At 38.6% G+C, this 16,636-nt stretch overlaps 1 protein-coding gene across 1 annotated transcript; it reads left to right on the top strand.

Annotated features, from left to right (window-relative positions):
• Window positions 1-37: 37 nt before the first annotated feature.
• Window positions 38-12,200, top strand: LOC115420385 (catalase-like). Its single transcript, XM_030135622.1, has 5 exons — window positions 38-171; window positions 1,353-1,483; window positions 10,052-10,159; window positions 11,196-11,279; window positions 12,165-12,200. Exons 1-5 carry the CDS (start codon window positions 150-152, stop codon window positions 12,198-12,200), a joined length of 381 nt encoding a protein of 126 aa, XP_029991482.1. The 5' UTR covers window positions 38-149.
• The last annotated feature ends 4,436 nt before the right edge of the window (window positions 12,201-16,636 follow it).

The following is a 16,636-nucleotide window of genomic DNA, read 5'->3' as shown; positions in this document are numbered from 1 at the left end:
TCTCTCTCTCTCTCTCTCTCTCTCTCTCTCTCTCTCTCTCTCTCTCTCTCTCCATGTATTTGTCTATTTAACTTGATGGTTAAAATACTTTCTAGTCCTGTCTGCTGCTCCTCAGCCTTTCAAGCTATCGCCATACGAAGTGGAAGCACATGTTTACAAACATAGACAATGGTATGTTATGAAATATGTATGACATGTAACTCACTCTCGAAGACAGTAATTATTTTTTCACTGTTAACCCTGTACAGCCTGAACCATTTAATCACTGACATAAAATTTCAGTTCTTTAAAACTGGAGCCTTTATTGGTCCTTCTGAACAACCAAAAAAACAAAAATTCAAATACTAATTTCCATGTATGACTTTCAATTTGTATCATATTTGATACATTGGGTCTCAATGCTCACATATTATTTTTTAACAAACAAAAACATAGTATAACACAAACATATCATAACATGTTATGTCACTACTTATAAAATATAGATTCACATCTTTTTCGAAAGTCTGCTCTCCCTAGCATAAAAACTACCACATCTACAACCTGTGGTTCCCCACAGGTCACATACTAGTCTAATGTAAGACTATTATACAGCATTTGAAAGTTGTATAAATTATCTTTGTGAGATAAACAAAGATTTATGCAACTGTTGATCCACCTGTCCACAATTGTTTATTATAAGATTATTATATCCTGTGTAGATCAATGTTCTTATGTCATATATCGGTCATTATTTCGGTTATTGGCCAATATCGGATATCGGCCGATATATTGGACATCATCATTTTTTTAGCCCCCAATATTGGCATCGGCCCCAAAAATCCCATATCGGCCGGGCTCTAGTATGTGGCCCCTGAACTAATGTGAGTTTGACATCCCTGGCATAAAGGAAGACCCAAAAGTATCTGTTCATATCATGGCAAAACTCAGGTATGACAACAACTGCATCAGATATGGTTTTACCTACACTGAGGACAAAAACTTCAGTTTGTTTAATGCTTGAATAAGTGACTCAATGCACTTTTTAGTTTTGGTTCAAATGTACCTAATATAGTGGATAAGGGAATATTTCCCTCTTTAGCATCGCCCCCTGCTGGTCAGTTTGGTTTATTGTTGAACTGTCTTCTGTGTTTTCATACTGTGATATTCTGTATTATCTCAGGTTCAAAACACACCATCTTTTCATTAAATACATTTGAGAAGTTTAACTTTTGTCAGTTTGGGTCGCAGCTTGTCACTGAGGGGGGATAGTGGGTCCTGAAGCCAGACCATCTGAGGACCACTGCTGTAAAGTCCAGTGGTGACTTCATTCCCCCCATGTCTCAGCTGTGTTTGACCCATTTGTCCTCTAGGTGGAGCTCCAAACTACTGCCCCAACAGCTTCAGCGCCCCGGACACCCAGCCTCAGTTTGTTGAGTCCAGGTTCCAGGTGTCTCCTGATGTGGCCCGTTACAACAGCGCAGATGAAGATAATGTTACCCAGGTAACAAAAAAGTCACATTCACTCGGAGGTGATTCTAGGATCAGAGGTTTAAGGGTGCTGAGCACCCAGAGTACTGGCTGGCCAGGCAAGAGAAATTTCACTGTTTTCTACATTTTAAGGCAATTTCAGACCATCATTCCCACATTTGTGAAAGAAAAGTGTGACATTTTTGGGGTATGAGAAACTCTGTGACTAAACCATCAAATCTGAAAAAGTTATTTAAATGCTGAGCCACAGTAAAAGAGGAATGGACTGTATTATGACTTTATGTCTTATACTACTGTAATCCTCCATTTTCGATACAGCAGCTCCTCAACATATACATATACATGAGAATGGGTTTAACTCCAGAGGAATATTAGTCTCAGAGCTACCAGATCTACTTCCAAACACTGTCTGTAGATTACAATACATTCACTTTACAGGTTTCATCAGTGGAACGTTTATAAATCTGTTGTATAAACTGTACATAAACCAGTATATATGTGGAATAACACCTTATGGTACCTTCAAAACATCAGAAAACAAGCACTTTTGTCATTTGTTTTCCAATTAATGTGATTAAAATACATAACATTTAACACATTTAATCTCCGAGGCAGATAATTTCTACAAAACTGTAGACCAGTGTATATGTTAAGTGTCTCTCTGCTCCCCTCTCTCTCTTTGTGCTTTAACTCTCAAAAGGCAAATAACCAAACAATGTATTTTATATCTAATAAGAGATCTAAACTGTACATTTATCCAATTTACAACATCATTCTAATAGAATATTTGATTGCTGTGGAAAATGAGGTCACATGAGTTGATGTTACACTCTTACCTGAATCTGGCTCTATGTTTTGTTTTATTTTTCTAAAAAAAAAAAAATCTTATGTTCATGATGAGGCTGGCTGTCTGCGCGCACACACACACACACACACACACACACACCTACACACACACACAGACACACACACACACTCACACACACACACACACACACAATAGGAGTTAATGTTCATCCAGTCAGATAAAGACAGTAGCACCTTGTCTTTAATCTGAACACATGCACAGACACAACAGCAGCTTCTCTCAGTCCAGTTCAAACAGAGGACAGAGGTGGACTGAACCACATGGAACATTTCCTAGCGAGAAAAAACATCAGCTAACTCCCACCTAACAGCATAAACAGTGATCTATGTTTCAATGCAGCAAAAATAGGGACTGGTGTTGATAAAAATGTGTTGGTAGTAAGTGGTAGAAGTAAACAAATGTGTTATGTCCTGGTTTAAACCAGGTACTTACACCACGACTGTATCCTGGGGTGCTGTAAAGGGGGGGTAAACATGACAAATTCACGGGGCCCAGCACTTCCAGGGGGCCTGGTGAATGTAGGTTAGAAGTTGTGATAATTTCATGTAAGCTCCGCAGTAGAACAGAGGCTCAGAAGCCCGGAGTCAGACATTCAAAATTAAGTTTTATTACTCTTGTTTTCATGCCAATTGCGGTTGTCATGGTACGAAACACGTCCCTATACCTGCAGTTGTTACAGTACATTTTGACATTTTTCTAGTATGTTATACATATACATACATAAACAAGAAAAAAAAAAATGAACATAAAATAAACAAGAAAAAGAAAAATTTTAGCAACCTTAAAATATTTTAGGGGTGCTGGAAATCAATTTAGGGGCCCAGAAATGGGCTAAAAACGCCCATGCCTGTGAGTACAGTAAGTGGAGAACTCAATAAAATTAAACAATGGGTGGATCATGACAAATTAATTCTAAATGTAAATACAATAAAAGTATTGATATTTGGTAATCAAAAAGTAGCCCAGAATTACAAATAAAGATAGACGGTGTCAAATTAGAGAGTGTTACTGAATAGAAATTCTTAGGAGCAATAATTGATAACAAGTTGTCATGGAATGCTCACATCACACATGTAAGAACTAAAATTTCGAAAAGCCTCGCAATTATGAACAAAGCAAAGCAATTCCTAGATCATGATGCTCTCAGAAAAATAACAAATATCAAATATCCAATAGCAAAATATCCACAGTTTTAAAGCACTTTACGAACATATGGTCTGGTCTGGTACAGGGAGGGCGGGGCTTATTGTGAATTGCTGGGCCATTCCATCCTTGGCTCTTTCTTACTCTTGTTGGTCTGTGCTTGTCGTTGTTTACCATGTTGGTACATGTCAGTTCCATCACCATTGTTAGTATGTGATTATTATTGAATTATACTGTATTATAAGTTCTGCAGACTATCATTTAGATAGATACTGAGTGTAATATACATCAGTTTTCCTAATCTGTTTTCTGTCTGATATTTATATTATTAGGACTCTAAACAGATGTTACTATATCATTAAGGAAGTAAAAGTAATGTGTTATGTTGTATAAATGTGAGATGGGGGTGGGATTTAGTAAGTTTTCTTCTTCCCACTCCTTTTTGAGCAGTACATATTAAATTTATTTTGTTATTACTAGTGTACATGGCAATTGCTATTTCATCTTGATCACCTTTATTTATTAATGTATTTGCTCTGATATTAGTTCCTTGTACCCAAAAAAAGTTATTTTTTTTCCTCTGCTCAAAACAAATGAATGAATGAATGAATGAAATGAAAAATGAAGGACAGAGCTAGGGTTCTCAGAAGAGAGAAGATGTTAAAAGAAACTGTCATGAGTATGAGGATTTGTCAAGAAGTAAAAATGTATGAATAATGACAAATAAGATAAAAAGATGGAAGGAAAAAAACATTATGTAAGAGAAACCACAGACAAAAAAGTTAACACACACCTTTGCAAGTAATGAGATATGCTTTTTTGTTTTCAGGCCAGAGACCGGAAGATGGTAGGAGACCTGGATGGTGCCAGAGACTATGGAACTACTGCCTGTCGCCTCAACATTGCAGCCATCATCCTGATCATTCTCATATTCATCCTGATCATCATTTTGAGGGTTGTCTTAGCTCAGTAAACAGCAGCAGCATATAATCGTTATGACTAAAATTAAAACAACCATTATGGATATTAAATCTCAAACTATAGATGCCTGCTGCTGCCTCTTTATGATACTTTTTTCTTGTTTATGCGCAAATTTTATCATTTTGATTTTTTTTTTTTTTCAAGTGTCTTTCATGGCCTTATAAAAGACTCATCTGGCATTTTGTCATAAATATGGAAACACGGTCACTTTCTGCAACACTGATTCACCCATGAAACCCTTGTAGTTTGATGCATCACAGTGGAAATAGAAGCTTGTTTTTACATTCAGTTAATAATATTTTGCTGAAAAAGTATTTTACTTCAGTTTTCTTTGTTCTGATATAGTTACCTTTGAATTCACACTGGGCTGTTGTGAATATCCTTGGTTTATACTTACTTTGCTTTTCACTCTGCAATGTAGAGAATAAAATTTATCAATAAGTTTCATTCCTTTCTTTCCAGTGGTGTAGTCTAGTTTATTCTAGTGGGTATACTCTGATTTTTCCCCTCCCAGCCTCAATACACTCCCATCCTGGAGCCACATCTTTACCACAGCACCCCTCCCAGAGCAGCAGCTGCTCCAAAACGGCCCCACACAAGAACCACCACACTCATTAATGCATAAAGTATACATCCACCCATAAGTGAGATCATGAAAGACTGGTTATGTATTATCTAAATGTAAATGTATTGTAAGTACGACAAGATGTGTAACTGTCATTAGCAGCTGGACTATAACTATTCAACAGCCCGTGACAAGACAAGACAAAGACATTTCAAATCAAGAAAAGTGAATGAATAAATAATGTAACCTGGATGTAAACAAAAACCTGGAGGTAAACAAAAACATCAGTAATTAACACTAAGTATAACACAAGTTGTCTTTTTTGTGTCTATGTTAGCATTAAGACCTGCTGAACAGGGCCAAAACCTATTAGTGAACTGTTTACAATCTTCAGCTATGGTTAAGAAAACGCATGAAAAATAAACAAAAGGAGGCCAAAATTCCATTCTTCCAAGGGCTCGAATTATGATATTATATTATCTAACATATCAGTCATTTAATGGTGTACACGGTGTCTTAATTAATGGACCGTTAAAATGCCAATGGGACCAGATCAAGCGAAAGTGAACATCAGTGTTGTAATTGAAGTTTCATCTATCGTTTCTTAAATAGGCTCATTTTTAACTGAAGAACTCTATTTTATTGAACTGTTTACAAAATTTCAGTATCACTTGTAGAAAAAAAGAAAGATATAATCAATATAAAATTGACCTAAAAGGGACTAAAATATGTAAATGAACTATTAACTTTAATAATATTTATTCTTGCTTGTATCAGTGATATTTTAAGTCTGTGAATCTGAAGGAACTAACAATTCAACAGTACAATAATATCGAAAGGTTCGGTTCAATCCAATTATTAGTCTAATATGCTCTGCTAATATATATCACTACAGTTGGAATATGTATGTAAATAAAAGTTTATTAGCATATTTGTCGTGCTTTAGTTAAAGCAAAGCCTTTTACTCTGACTACTGAACAAAGGTACAAATTGCTGTCCCTGTGTCACAACATATTAGTGTTCATAAAAACTTATCATTTCAATATTTTTATCCAATATTGATTACAATTGTCCTTCAACATCATACCTAAAGCCCTATGATTCATTTAGGATCCATTTCTTATGAGACCAGCATGTTTTGTACATGCGTTTGTGAAAGGTGAAAAAAAAAACAAAAAAAAAAAACATAAATTTTGAGTCCCCGTGTCACACTCAGTAATTGCGAGTATTTTTACCCAAAATTTTCTTTCTGTAAATTGCAACTTGTCATGTGAAAGTATGTACTCACACCTGTTCATACATGTATTAAACATGGAGATCAGTTATTTAGTTTAAACGCAGAGACTACTGAACAGGAAATGTGTCCCTGTGGCCCTGCTGGATCTAGTCCAATGAATTAATTTAATTTTTATTAATAATTTTATGAATGAACTATATTAACATTTGAATATGGCTTAACTTTGTACATTTACATGGTTTCTACCAGCGTCATGTGTTGCCTAATATTTACCTAACTTTCTGTTTCTCCACTCTAACCAAGGATGTCTGTTTTTGAATTCCCTTACCTGACTCTCATTGCACAAGGATGGACAGGGCCAGTTCACATCTACAACGCGCGTGCATGTATGCACACATACACACGCACACACACACACACACGCACACACACACACACACACACACACACACACAGAGCTGCAGCCGCACCTCATTAATTTCAACTAAACCACCACTTAGCCAGTGTTCGATATAATTCAATGTGCCAATCACTTGCTGTTACAACAGCGGTTACTATTTTTATAACATACACACAGGGCCAGATTAACACTTCATTGTACCCTGGGCAACAATATTCAAGGGCCCCATCATCACAACCCCAGGATCCCTATAATCTGGCAAAATACAGAATAAGTTCCAGGAATATATGTAAATATACCCCATACTTCAATATCTAACTATCATCAAATGCATTTTGATGTACAAATGTGTACATGCTTGTAGAACTACAAGTGCACCACTATAGCCTCTTGTCAAGGCCACTCACTTGCATATGATGATATGAAAACAAAACACATTAGCATCAGTATAATCTAAAATTGATCCACTACATTAGAAAGAGAGGGAAGTGTCCTCCATTTTCACAAAAAATAAATAAGAAACCATTTCCAAAGTATCCAGTATTTATTTAAGAACACTTTTTGCCAACACAAATGTATTGAATCATCAGAAAAAGCCCACAGACAAAACACAAACATAATCTGATAGAATCAGATACGAATTTTAAACAGAAATCCCCTTGTCACCTCAGAATTCAACAAGAGAGTTAAAGTAAGTGCAATGTAAACATCTTGAAATCTGCTTTCTCTCAACAATAAACATATCTCAACATTTTCATGGAGCCACCACAAGGAAAAAATAAATATAATGCAGTATAATCTGCTAAAATAAACATTTTGGTCCCAGTTTAACTTTTAAACAGAAAACACATCACAATTCAAGGCATGTCAAGGCAAGGGTTAAACATTTTAATACTAAATACTACATATATTAAATACTATAAACATCTGGAAAACCGTCAGTTTCTCTCAAAGAAATACTTATCTGACCAATACAAAACTTCCCACTTAGCTGCTTCTCCATGTTTGCAATGTTTTGATTCGCGTACATCGCGTATGTCGCGTAGTTCTTGACATCTCACATCCTGCTCAGTGCACGCACGTTGATTTGTGTCACCACTGATTCGCTTTTTGGACTGACCAATGAGGAGAGGGTCTCAGCTCACGGTCACAGACAGCAGGAGCAGGGTTTCTGTGCAGTGCAATGGCTCCGGGCAGCGGACAGTTTCATTTATAAGTAAAAGATAACCAGATATTTGACAGAAAATGGAATGGGAAAATCATTTACTCACGGTTAACTGGCTTTAATTCATAAACAATGTCTACTAAACGTTTCTTTTGTTACCTTAATAATGAAGATATTTCTTTGTTCTCTACAGCTGAAGATATAATTTCTATCTTTTGAAATATGATTTTATATTTTAAGTATTATATGTTTATGAGTCATTAAAATGAACAAGGATGAACAACTGTAGAACCGTTTTCTGTGGTTTTTCATAGTTATTGTTTTGATGATTTTCAATTCTCAGCTTTAGAGAGGAGGTGAGATTTTCTAGTTTAGTAACAAGTTGAAACACAGAGATTGGGAAACAAAAGGGAGTTCTATTTATAACTGACAACTGATGTAAGCCTGCAGGGAGCATTCTTGTGTGACTGTCCAGAAGCCGTTTTCTGTCAGGAGGCAGAGACCAAAACACGAGACTGTTGGGCATGTATTTGTTGGATGGTCACAACTCCAGACACACACATCCAGTTCTGCTGGGTGTGAAAATGACCAATTTTCTCACCATAGAATGGATATTGCTGATAATGAACATTAGTCTGTTATTAACTCACAGATAACACGGTGATTTTTAAACTGCAGTTGTTCAGTGAATTTCACTTAATGTTGTTTTGATTCAACCCAGTTCCAACTAAATGGTATTTTCTTTCAGGTGCATGCGTTCTACACTCAGGTGTTGAATGAAGAGGAGCGGCAGAGGCTTTGTCAGAACATGGCAGGAGCTCTGACGGGAGCCCAGCTCTTCATCCACAAATGGATGGTAAGGTCACATTACCTCCAACGTATCCAACTGTCTTTTCATGTCTTTATAAACCTCAAAAGTTTCCATTGTTTAAATTATTTTATTTTGTAAAGGTTCTTGCTTCACCAAGTATCTGTGGTCAGACTGCTGCAGATTTCAGATTTGCATGGCGTCTGTTAGTGTTTCCACTTGATCAAACCACCAGAGGTGGTTGGTGGAACTTGTGAGTCTCAACAGGAAATCTCAGATCTGAGATGGTAAAAACAGATACAGGGTACTGTATCTATATACTGTATACACTGGAAAGTCTTACAAAGTATGGAATTTTGCAACGCTGTTTTCCAGACCTTAAAAAGTCAGGAATTATGTGTGAAAGTCTTAATAAAGTATGAAAAAGTTTGTCTCTTACAGGGTTTATGCGGGTCAGTAAAAGGCATTAAAAGTCATTAAGAAGATTTTGTGAAAATGAAGGCCTTAAATGGCATTAAAAAGCATTAAATACGATTTCCAGAGGCTTTAAATAATGAAATACACTTATTATGGTTACAAATCCTTTTTGCCACATTTACACAAGTGTCTTAAACTTAAACTTAACTGTCCGACAAAATGGCCGACAACAACCGGTTGATGCGCGACTGAATGTTAGACTTGTACTTAACTGTTGGATAAAATGGCTGACAACGGCCCGTTAACGAGCAGCTGAAAGTGAAACTAACTTGCAAATGGAAAATCATTTACTCACGGTTAACTGGCTTTAATTCATAAACAATGTCTACTAAACGTTTCTTTTGTTACCTTAATAATGAAGATATTTCTTTGTTCTCTACAGCTGAAGATATAATTTCTATCTTTTGAAATATGATTTTATATTTCAAGTATTATATGTTTATGAGTCATTAAAATGAACAAGGATGAACAACTGTAGAACCGTTTTCTGTGGTTTTTCATAGTTATTGTTTTGATGATTTTCAATTCTCAGCTTTAGAGAGGAGGTGAGATTTTCTAGTTTAGTAACAAGTTGAAACACAGAGATTGGGAAACAAAAGTGAGTTCTATTTATAACTGACAAATGATGTAAGCCTGCAGGGAGCATTCTTGTGTGACTGTCCAGAAGCCGTTTTCTGTCAGGAGGCAGAGACCAAAACACGAGACTGTTGGGCATGTATTTGTTGGATGGTCACAACTCCAGACACACACATCCAGTTCTGCTGGATGTGAAAATGACCAATTTTCTCACCATAGAATGGATATTGCTGATGATGAACATCAGTCTGTTAGTAACTCACAGATAACACTGTGATTTTTAAACTGCAGTTGTTCAGTGAATTTCACTTAATGTTGTTTTGATTCAACCCAGTTCCAACTAAATGGTATTTTCTTTCAGGTGCATGCGTTCTACACTCAGGTGTTGAATGAAGAGGAGCGGCAGAGGCTTTGTCAGAACATGGCAGGAGCTCTGAAGGGAGCCCAGCTCTTCATCCACAAATGGATGGTAAGGTCACATTACCTCCAACGTATCCAACTGTCTTTTCATGTCTTTATAAACCTCAAAAGTTTCCATTGTTTAAATTATTTTATTTTGTAAAGGTTCTTGCTTCACCAAGTATCTGTGGTCAGACTGCTGCAGATTTCAGATTTGCATGGCGTCTGTTAGTGTTTCCACTTGATCAAACCACCAGAGGTGGTTGGTGGAACTTGTGAGTCTCAACAGGAAATCTCAGATCTGAGATGGTAAAAACAGATACAGGGTACTGTATCTATATACTGTATACACTGGAAAGTCTTACAAAGTATGGAATTTTGCAACGCTATTTTCCAGACCTTAAAAAGTCAGGAATTATGTATGAAAGTCTTAATAAAGTATGAAAAAGTTTGTCTCTTACAGGGTTTATGCGGGTCAGTAAAAGCCATTAAAAGTCATTAAGAAGATTTTGTGAAAATGAAGGCCTTAAATGGCATTAAAAAGCATTAAATTCGATGTCCAGAGGCTTTAAATAATGAAGTAAACTTGATGGAAAAAAGCATTATTATTCATGATTTATTTTGATTATATAACCATTTAATAATTTTGATCAGAAGTATAATGTGATGATTGACAGGTGGAACCCTTTATTGTCTGTTGTTCATGGCCGATTCACCGAGTCACAACATCGGATGCTTGGAATGGAACATGCTGTGAGCGTGCTCATGCTGTGGCGAAAGAGCGGAGGGAAGATTAGCAAATGTCGGAAAAATGGGAAAATGAAAGTTTCAGCAGAAGTGATTGGAGGAGGAACTATTCAGAACCAGGTTAAAGCCTGTCAACGGTAAACCATCATGAAACTATATATAAAACTGTATCTGCAGTTGCACATGGACATTAAATTTGTTTAAGCATCATTAAAAAGGGCTTTTAAAAGCATTAAATTAGAGTCTTTAGCTGAATGACATTCATTTATATTGTCAGAGTTTAGGTCAAATCTTATATAATCTGCATGCAGACGTGACTTTTCTTGGTATCTGAATATAAATATTCGTTTGTTCTGCAGGTTGAGCAACTGAAGACTGTTCATCCCGACTATGGCAACAAGGTTCGGACCTACCTGAATAAGTACAACGCAGAGCCCAAAAAGGTAAACCCTGTACTTCACTTTGCATGATTAAAGGAAATCAGTATTCCACTAGTGCTGCCATAATGAGTCCATTTAGTTGATGTAGTCGACCATGAAAATTTGTCCACTGCAATTTTTTTTTAGTCGACGTGTCGTTTTACTATTGACCACCTAGTTATTTTTGGTCTCCCTCCCGTCTCAAGCATCTTAAGTTTCATTTGCCTGGTCCACTAAAATGGACACAACAAAGTAACAAACACCTGATTTTTTTTAAAATTTATTTATTTTTAATAATTATTAGTCGTTTAGATTAGTCGATTAGTGTTTCTTTATTCATCAATCAAAAACAATGGATTTGCAATTAAAAAGAATAGTTTTGCAACCAAAAAAGAGATTTGAGAGCAAAAGACAGTAATTGGCGATGAACAAATAAGATAATTTTGCTTATAAATCAGTCCTCTTTGCTTGTGAGTTAAAAACTTTTGCTTGAGACTTCAAAAGTTTTGCTTGCGAATTTAACTGCACTTAATGGGCGGGGCCTACACTGATGGATGAAAGAAGAGTTTCTATTGGTGGGTTTGACCTGGCTCCAGCACCTGCTCCAGCTTCCGCCTTAAACCCACTTCTCCATTGTGTTATGTTACTGGGTGGTCAGTTGATAGTCTGCTGCTCTTTGAAATTGGAATGTGTCCCATAAGTAACGAATTACACTAAATAGCGTCGGCTACAGACTGTACATTCACAGCCTGAGCAGAATACGGAATGAGTGAGTGAGTTACAGGGAGGAGTTGGGAGACAGCGGGTGCATATAGAGCCACTGGCATCACCTGTGGCTCACTTTCAGTACTGTTACATGCCTGAGGGCATGAGTATGTGTATGTGTTTCTCCTCCCCTTTTGTTTCTAGGTCGGGGATGGCCTGGTCGTCGGGGTGTGGGCATAGTTCTGGGACCTCCTCCGGGGCTGTACCTGAAGGGGCCGGCTCAGGTGAAGGAAGGAGGAGCAGTCCAATCCTGACCGGCCACAGAGACTATAAATCCACCCCTGCCTCTCTGTCTGTGCTGCTCCTCGTCTCTGCCCATGCTTTGTCAGAGCCATTTTGCTTTTGTGTCCTACCCTTTGTTCTTCCGTGGTGAGTTGAGTTGGGTTTAGTTAAGACGGGGTACCCTATACACTGCACTGAGTATTGTTTTATGTTATCCACACTAGATTAGTTGGTTGGTGCCACCCTCTGTATTTTTTTATTTTGGGACTAGCAAGGAGGTAGATGTTTTTTTTTTTGTCCCACCAGTTTTCTTTTGGTAGTGCAGGGGTCACCAGATAGTTTGGTTTTGTTTTGCTGAGTTTTTTTATTTATTTTGGTACCACCTTGTCCAACTGTACTCACCTGGATTACTTCATTTAATTTTTTTGTAAACACCTTGTTTAAAGAAAGCAGCCTTTAATAAACTGGCTTTCTTGAGAAACCTTTTACGTTGTATGCTTTTGGGGACTGAAGAGGTGTGACACCCCTCCCTCTCCTGGACACCTTTATATGGGGGGGGTTGTAACAGTACCTGTGACACCGCTGACAGAGAGACAGTGGATGGTGCCGTGGCTTTGTGCAATGGGTGCCAAGTGCCATGGCGTAGTACCACAGCTCGGTGCAAGGTGCCATGGCACTGCAGTACCACAGCCCAGTACCACAGCCAGGTGCCATGGCGCAGAAAGAGAAATAATGACCGAGTGATATAGGAGCACATAGGATACCCACAAACATAACTGAGAGGCAATCAGATTATCAATTCTTCTTAACGATTATCATTTTCCAGCATGACGTTTTCTGTTTTTCCCGTCATGTTCCAACCGGATCCGAGCTCACCACAGACTCCGCTCCGAGCGAGCGCACCTCAGACCCGGTCCGAGTGCTGGTTTAAAAAGTGTATATGATCTGTCATCTAAATGTAATACAGTATTACTGTTAAAAAAAACTCAAATTGGTCACGTGATGCATTCAGACTGAGAGGATCGCTTTTGCCGACCTCCTCAGCCGATAAATTTCATTTCGGATGGACTAAACCTCAATTATTTTGGCTCCTCTTACTGGAGAACATGTCCGGCAGTAAAGGGAATACTAATCCCTGTGAGACATCGCGTAAAGATCGTCCCGAATCAAGAAAGCAGCCCGCGGCTAGCTCAGTGGCTAGCATGGATGACGACAACACCATGTCATTTGAGGAAAGCGTGGCTGACACGGTTTCTAAAACTGTCACTGAAAAGATCGGCGCCCTCATGGAGCAGAAGTTCACTGAGCTACACTCTACTCTGGACAAACTAAGCAGCCGCATCGAAGACAACACAAAGCGTATAACTGAGACTGAGAACCGCATCTCTGATGGCGAGGACCACATAACCACTCTGGAGAACAAGCTAAATGACCTGGAACAGAGAGTGAAAATCTTAACCGACCGAGCCGAGGACAGCGAGAATAGGAGCCGCAGAGACAACATACGAATCATCGGCCTCAAAGAAGGTGCAGAGGGGAACCAGGCTGTCAAATTTTTTGGGAACTGGCTTCCAGACACATTGGGCCTGGAGACAAAACGAGGCTCAATTAAAATTGACCGGGCACACGGAGCCTTAGGCCCGGCGAAGAAAAATTATAATCGACCAGTTATTATCAAGTTGCACAATTTCAGCGACAAACAACGGATCCTTGCCGCTGTATGAGAGAAAGGAGAGATCACCTACCGGGGCGAAAAGATTCACATTCGTCAGGACCTATCAACCCAGGTGAGGGAAGCCCGACGCCAGTTCAATGGGGTCTGTGAATGCCTCATCCAGAGAGGACTACGGTTCCAGATGCGCTACCCGGCCACCTTGTGCTTTACCTTCAACGGAGAGGAACGCTCCTTTAAAAGCCCACGAGAAGCGGAGGACTTTCTGAGCAACAGCTGTTGATCTTTTAACGCGGAATGTGGATAAATCTAAGTGTCTGGGTTTTTTTTTTCTCCTTACATGGCTCATTCAACAAACAGTAACTGAACTATTACCGAATGGAAGATGAGGAATAGACGACTAAAGCCTGTGAGACACGGGGACAACATTGGAGGAGATGTATTTCGGAGGATTATTTTTCATAATGTACCTGGATCGATTCTCTGACCATTTATATGGACCACTGGATGTATGGACCTCATCTTTTGTGAGTTTACTTTCAGAACTATACGATGTGAACGTGGCCCTGTCCCCTGATTTGTTACAGGTATCTGTCGTTAATTATATATATTTTTTTGAATTCCTCATTATATTTTTATTTAGATACTTTGGATTTACACAGTTTATTGATATCTTGGTTCTGATTGGTGCCTGTAACAACTACCAGTGTAGCGTTTTGTTTTGTTTTGTTTTTTTTGTGTGTATGTCATGCTATTTGCTCGCTCACTCTTTTCTGAAACCGACACATACTCGGGCAATATGTCTGCGTTTTGTTTATACGATATTATTGAATTACGTAGTCTATGGTTTAATCATACTGGTTACGTGGCTGGGGAGCGGGGGGGGGGGGGCGTTGCGGAGAACGGACATCAGCAGTGGAATGCAGACGGTCACTCCTGCGGCTGGTGTGTTTCTTTCTCTCACAGGTGAGAGGATGCTTCTCTGCATCACCTACCCTAAGACTGTTAACGCCTTTGTAAGGTTGTTCCTTATCCTTGTTTTCTTGTTTGGGGGGCTCTATTTCGTTCAGGGTTCTGAGCCACCGTTTGGGGAGGGGTCTTTACAGACAGCCTTACTGACTGTGTTACTCTCTATTTTACTGTATGTGTTTAGCTACAGCCCTTTATTTATGATCAGATCGGTTGCTGTCTTTTTGTTTCATCAGTGTTTGCATAGAATACCCTCAACTGTATGAAGAGCTTAGTTTTGCATGAGTGACCTTAAAGTTGATTCACTTAATGTAAAGGGCATTAACCACGTCATCAAATTCCAGAAAATTTTGTCCTACCTTAAAAAAGAGAGATGCCAAATTGCCTTTCTCCAAGAAACCCACCTCTCAGACCTGAAACATATAAAACTGAGGAGAAGTTGGGTAGGCCAAATATTCTACTCTTCTTATAACTCAAAAAGTAGAGGGGTTGCAAGTCTCCTACATCGCTCCCTGCCTTTTACCCTCGATAAAACTCTATCAGATAAGGAGGGACGTTATGTACTTTTATCTGGCTACCTTTATGGGGAACATGTCGTTTTTGGGTGTATTTATGCTCCAACAATATATGAAGCCTCTTTTCTTCCACAGCTTATTTCAGATTTGGCAACATTTTCTTCCCCATATTTACTCCTAGGAGGTGACTTTAATTGTACAGCTGATCCGAATACTGATATATCCCCCTCCCAGTCTACTCCCGCCAAGAAAAGTACAAAAATGGGCGAAATTCGTAAAGATTTAGATTTATATGATGTTTGGAGGGTGCTACACCCCCAAGATAAAGATTATACATTCTTCTCATTCCCCCACCAGGTTTTTTCCAGAATAGACTACTTTTTATCTTCAAGGACAGTTTTGGGCAGAATACTGAACTGTACAATTGATACCAAATTTTTATCTGATCACTCCCCTATCAGTGTGACTGTCTCTTCCCCCTTATAGACATCCAGACTGCAGGCACTGGAGGTTTGACCGTACCCTACTAAGTAACCATTCTTTTATTGAGTACATTACATCTGAATGGCAGCAGTTCATTTCTATAAATAAAACCCCAGATATTAGCCCCTCTACATTGTGGGAGGCTGGCAAAGCATATATACGTGGGGCTACCATATCCTATACGTCAGCACAGAGGAAAGATGCCCTCAAAAAACAGCTGGATTTAGAGAAGACAATAGATAATCTTGAAGCCCATTTCAAGAAATCTTACAGCAGCCTCTTGGCTAAACAGCTGGATGCAGCTCGTTCTGCCTTAAATCAGCTCCTGACCAGAAAAGCGGAGACACAAATTTTTTTTGCTAAACATAGACTATTCGAATCAGGAAATAAACCAGGCCGATTACTAGCTCGCCTTGCACGTGGTAAAACTGAGCCTAATGTAATTCCATCCCTCATAGACAGAAGTGGAGTGAGGCGCCTCACTGTATCTGATATAAATGAAATAATGAAAATGTTTTATAAAGACCTCTATAGTTCCGAATGCCCAGCCTCATCCGAGAACAGTGCAAAATTTCTTAATAAAATAAAACTACCATCTCTTTCAAATGTCCAGAAAGCAGATTTATGCAAGCCAATTAGTAAGGAAGAAGTCTTACAAGCCATACGCACTCTCAAGGGAGGTAAAGCCCCAGGACCGGATGGTTTTGGCCCTGAATTTTACAAAACTTCCAGTCAGCAATTAGTCGGCCCCCTTA

This window comes from Sphaeramia orbicularis, chromosome 6, assembly GCF_902148855.1.
Source record: "Sphaeramia orbicularis chromosome 6, fSphaOr1.1, whole genome shotgun sequence".
Classification (NCBI taxonomy): domain Eukaryota; kingdom Metazoa; phylum Chordata; class Actinopteri; order Kurtiformes; family Apogonidae; genus Sphaeramia; species Sphaeramia orbicularis.
This window is presented reverse-complemented; position numbering and strand designations above follow the sequence as displayed.

Excerpts from the sequence above, each read along its gene's own strand:
- LOC115420385 (XM_030135622.1), top strand. The coding sequence starts at position 150 with ATGTTTACAAACATAGACAATG. Across the intron at positions 1,484-10,051 it reads ATGAAGATAATGTTACCCAG|GTGCATGCGTTCTACACTCA; the intron begins GTAACAAAAAAG and ends ATTTTCTTTCAG. Across the intron at positions 10,160-11,195 it reads TCTTCATCCACAAATGGATG|GTTGAGCAACTGAAGACTGT; the intron begins GTAAGGTCACAT and ends TTTGTTCTGCAG.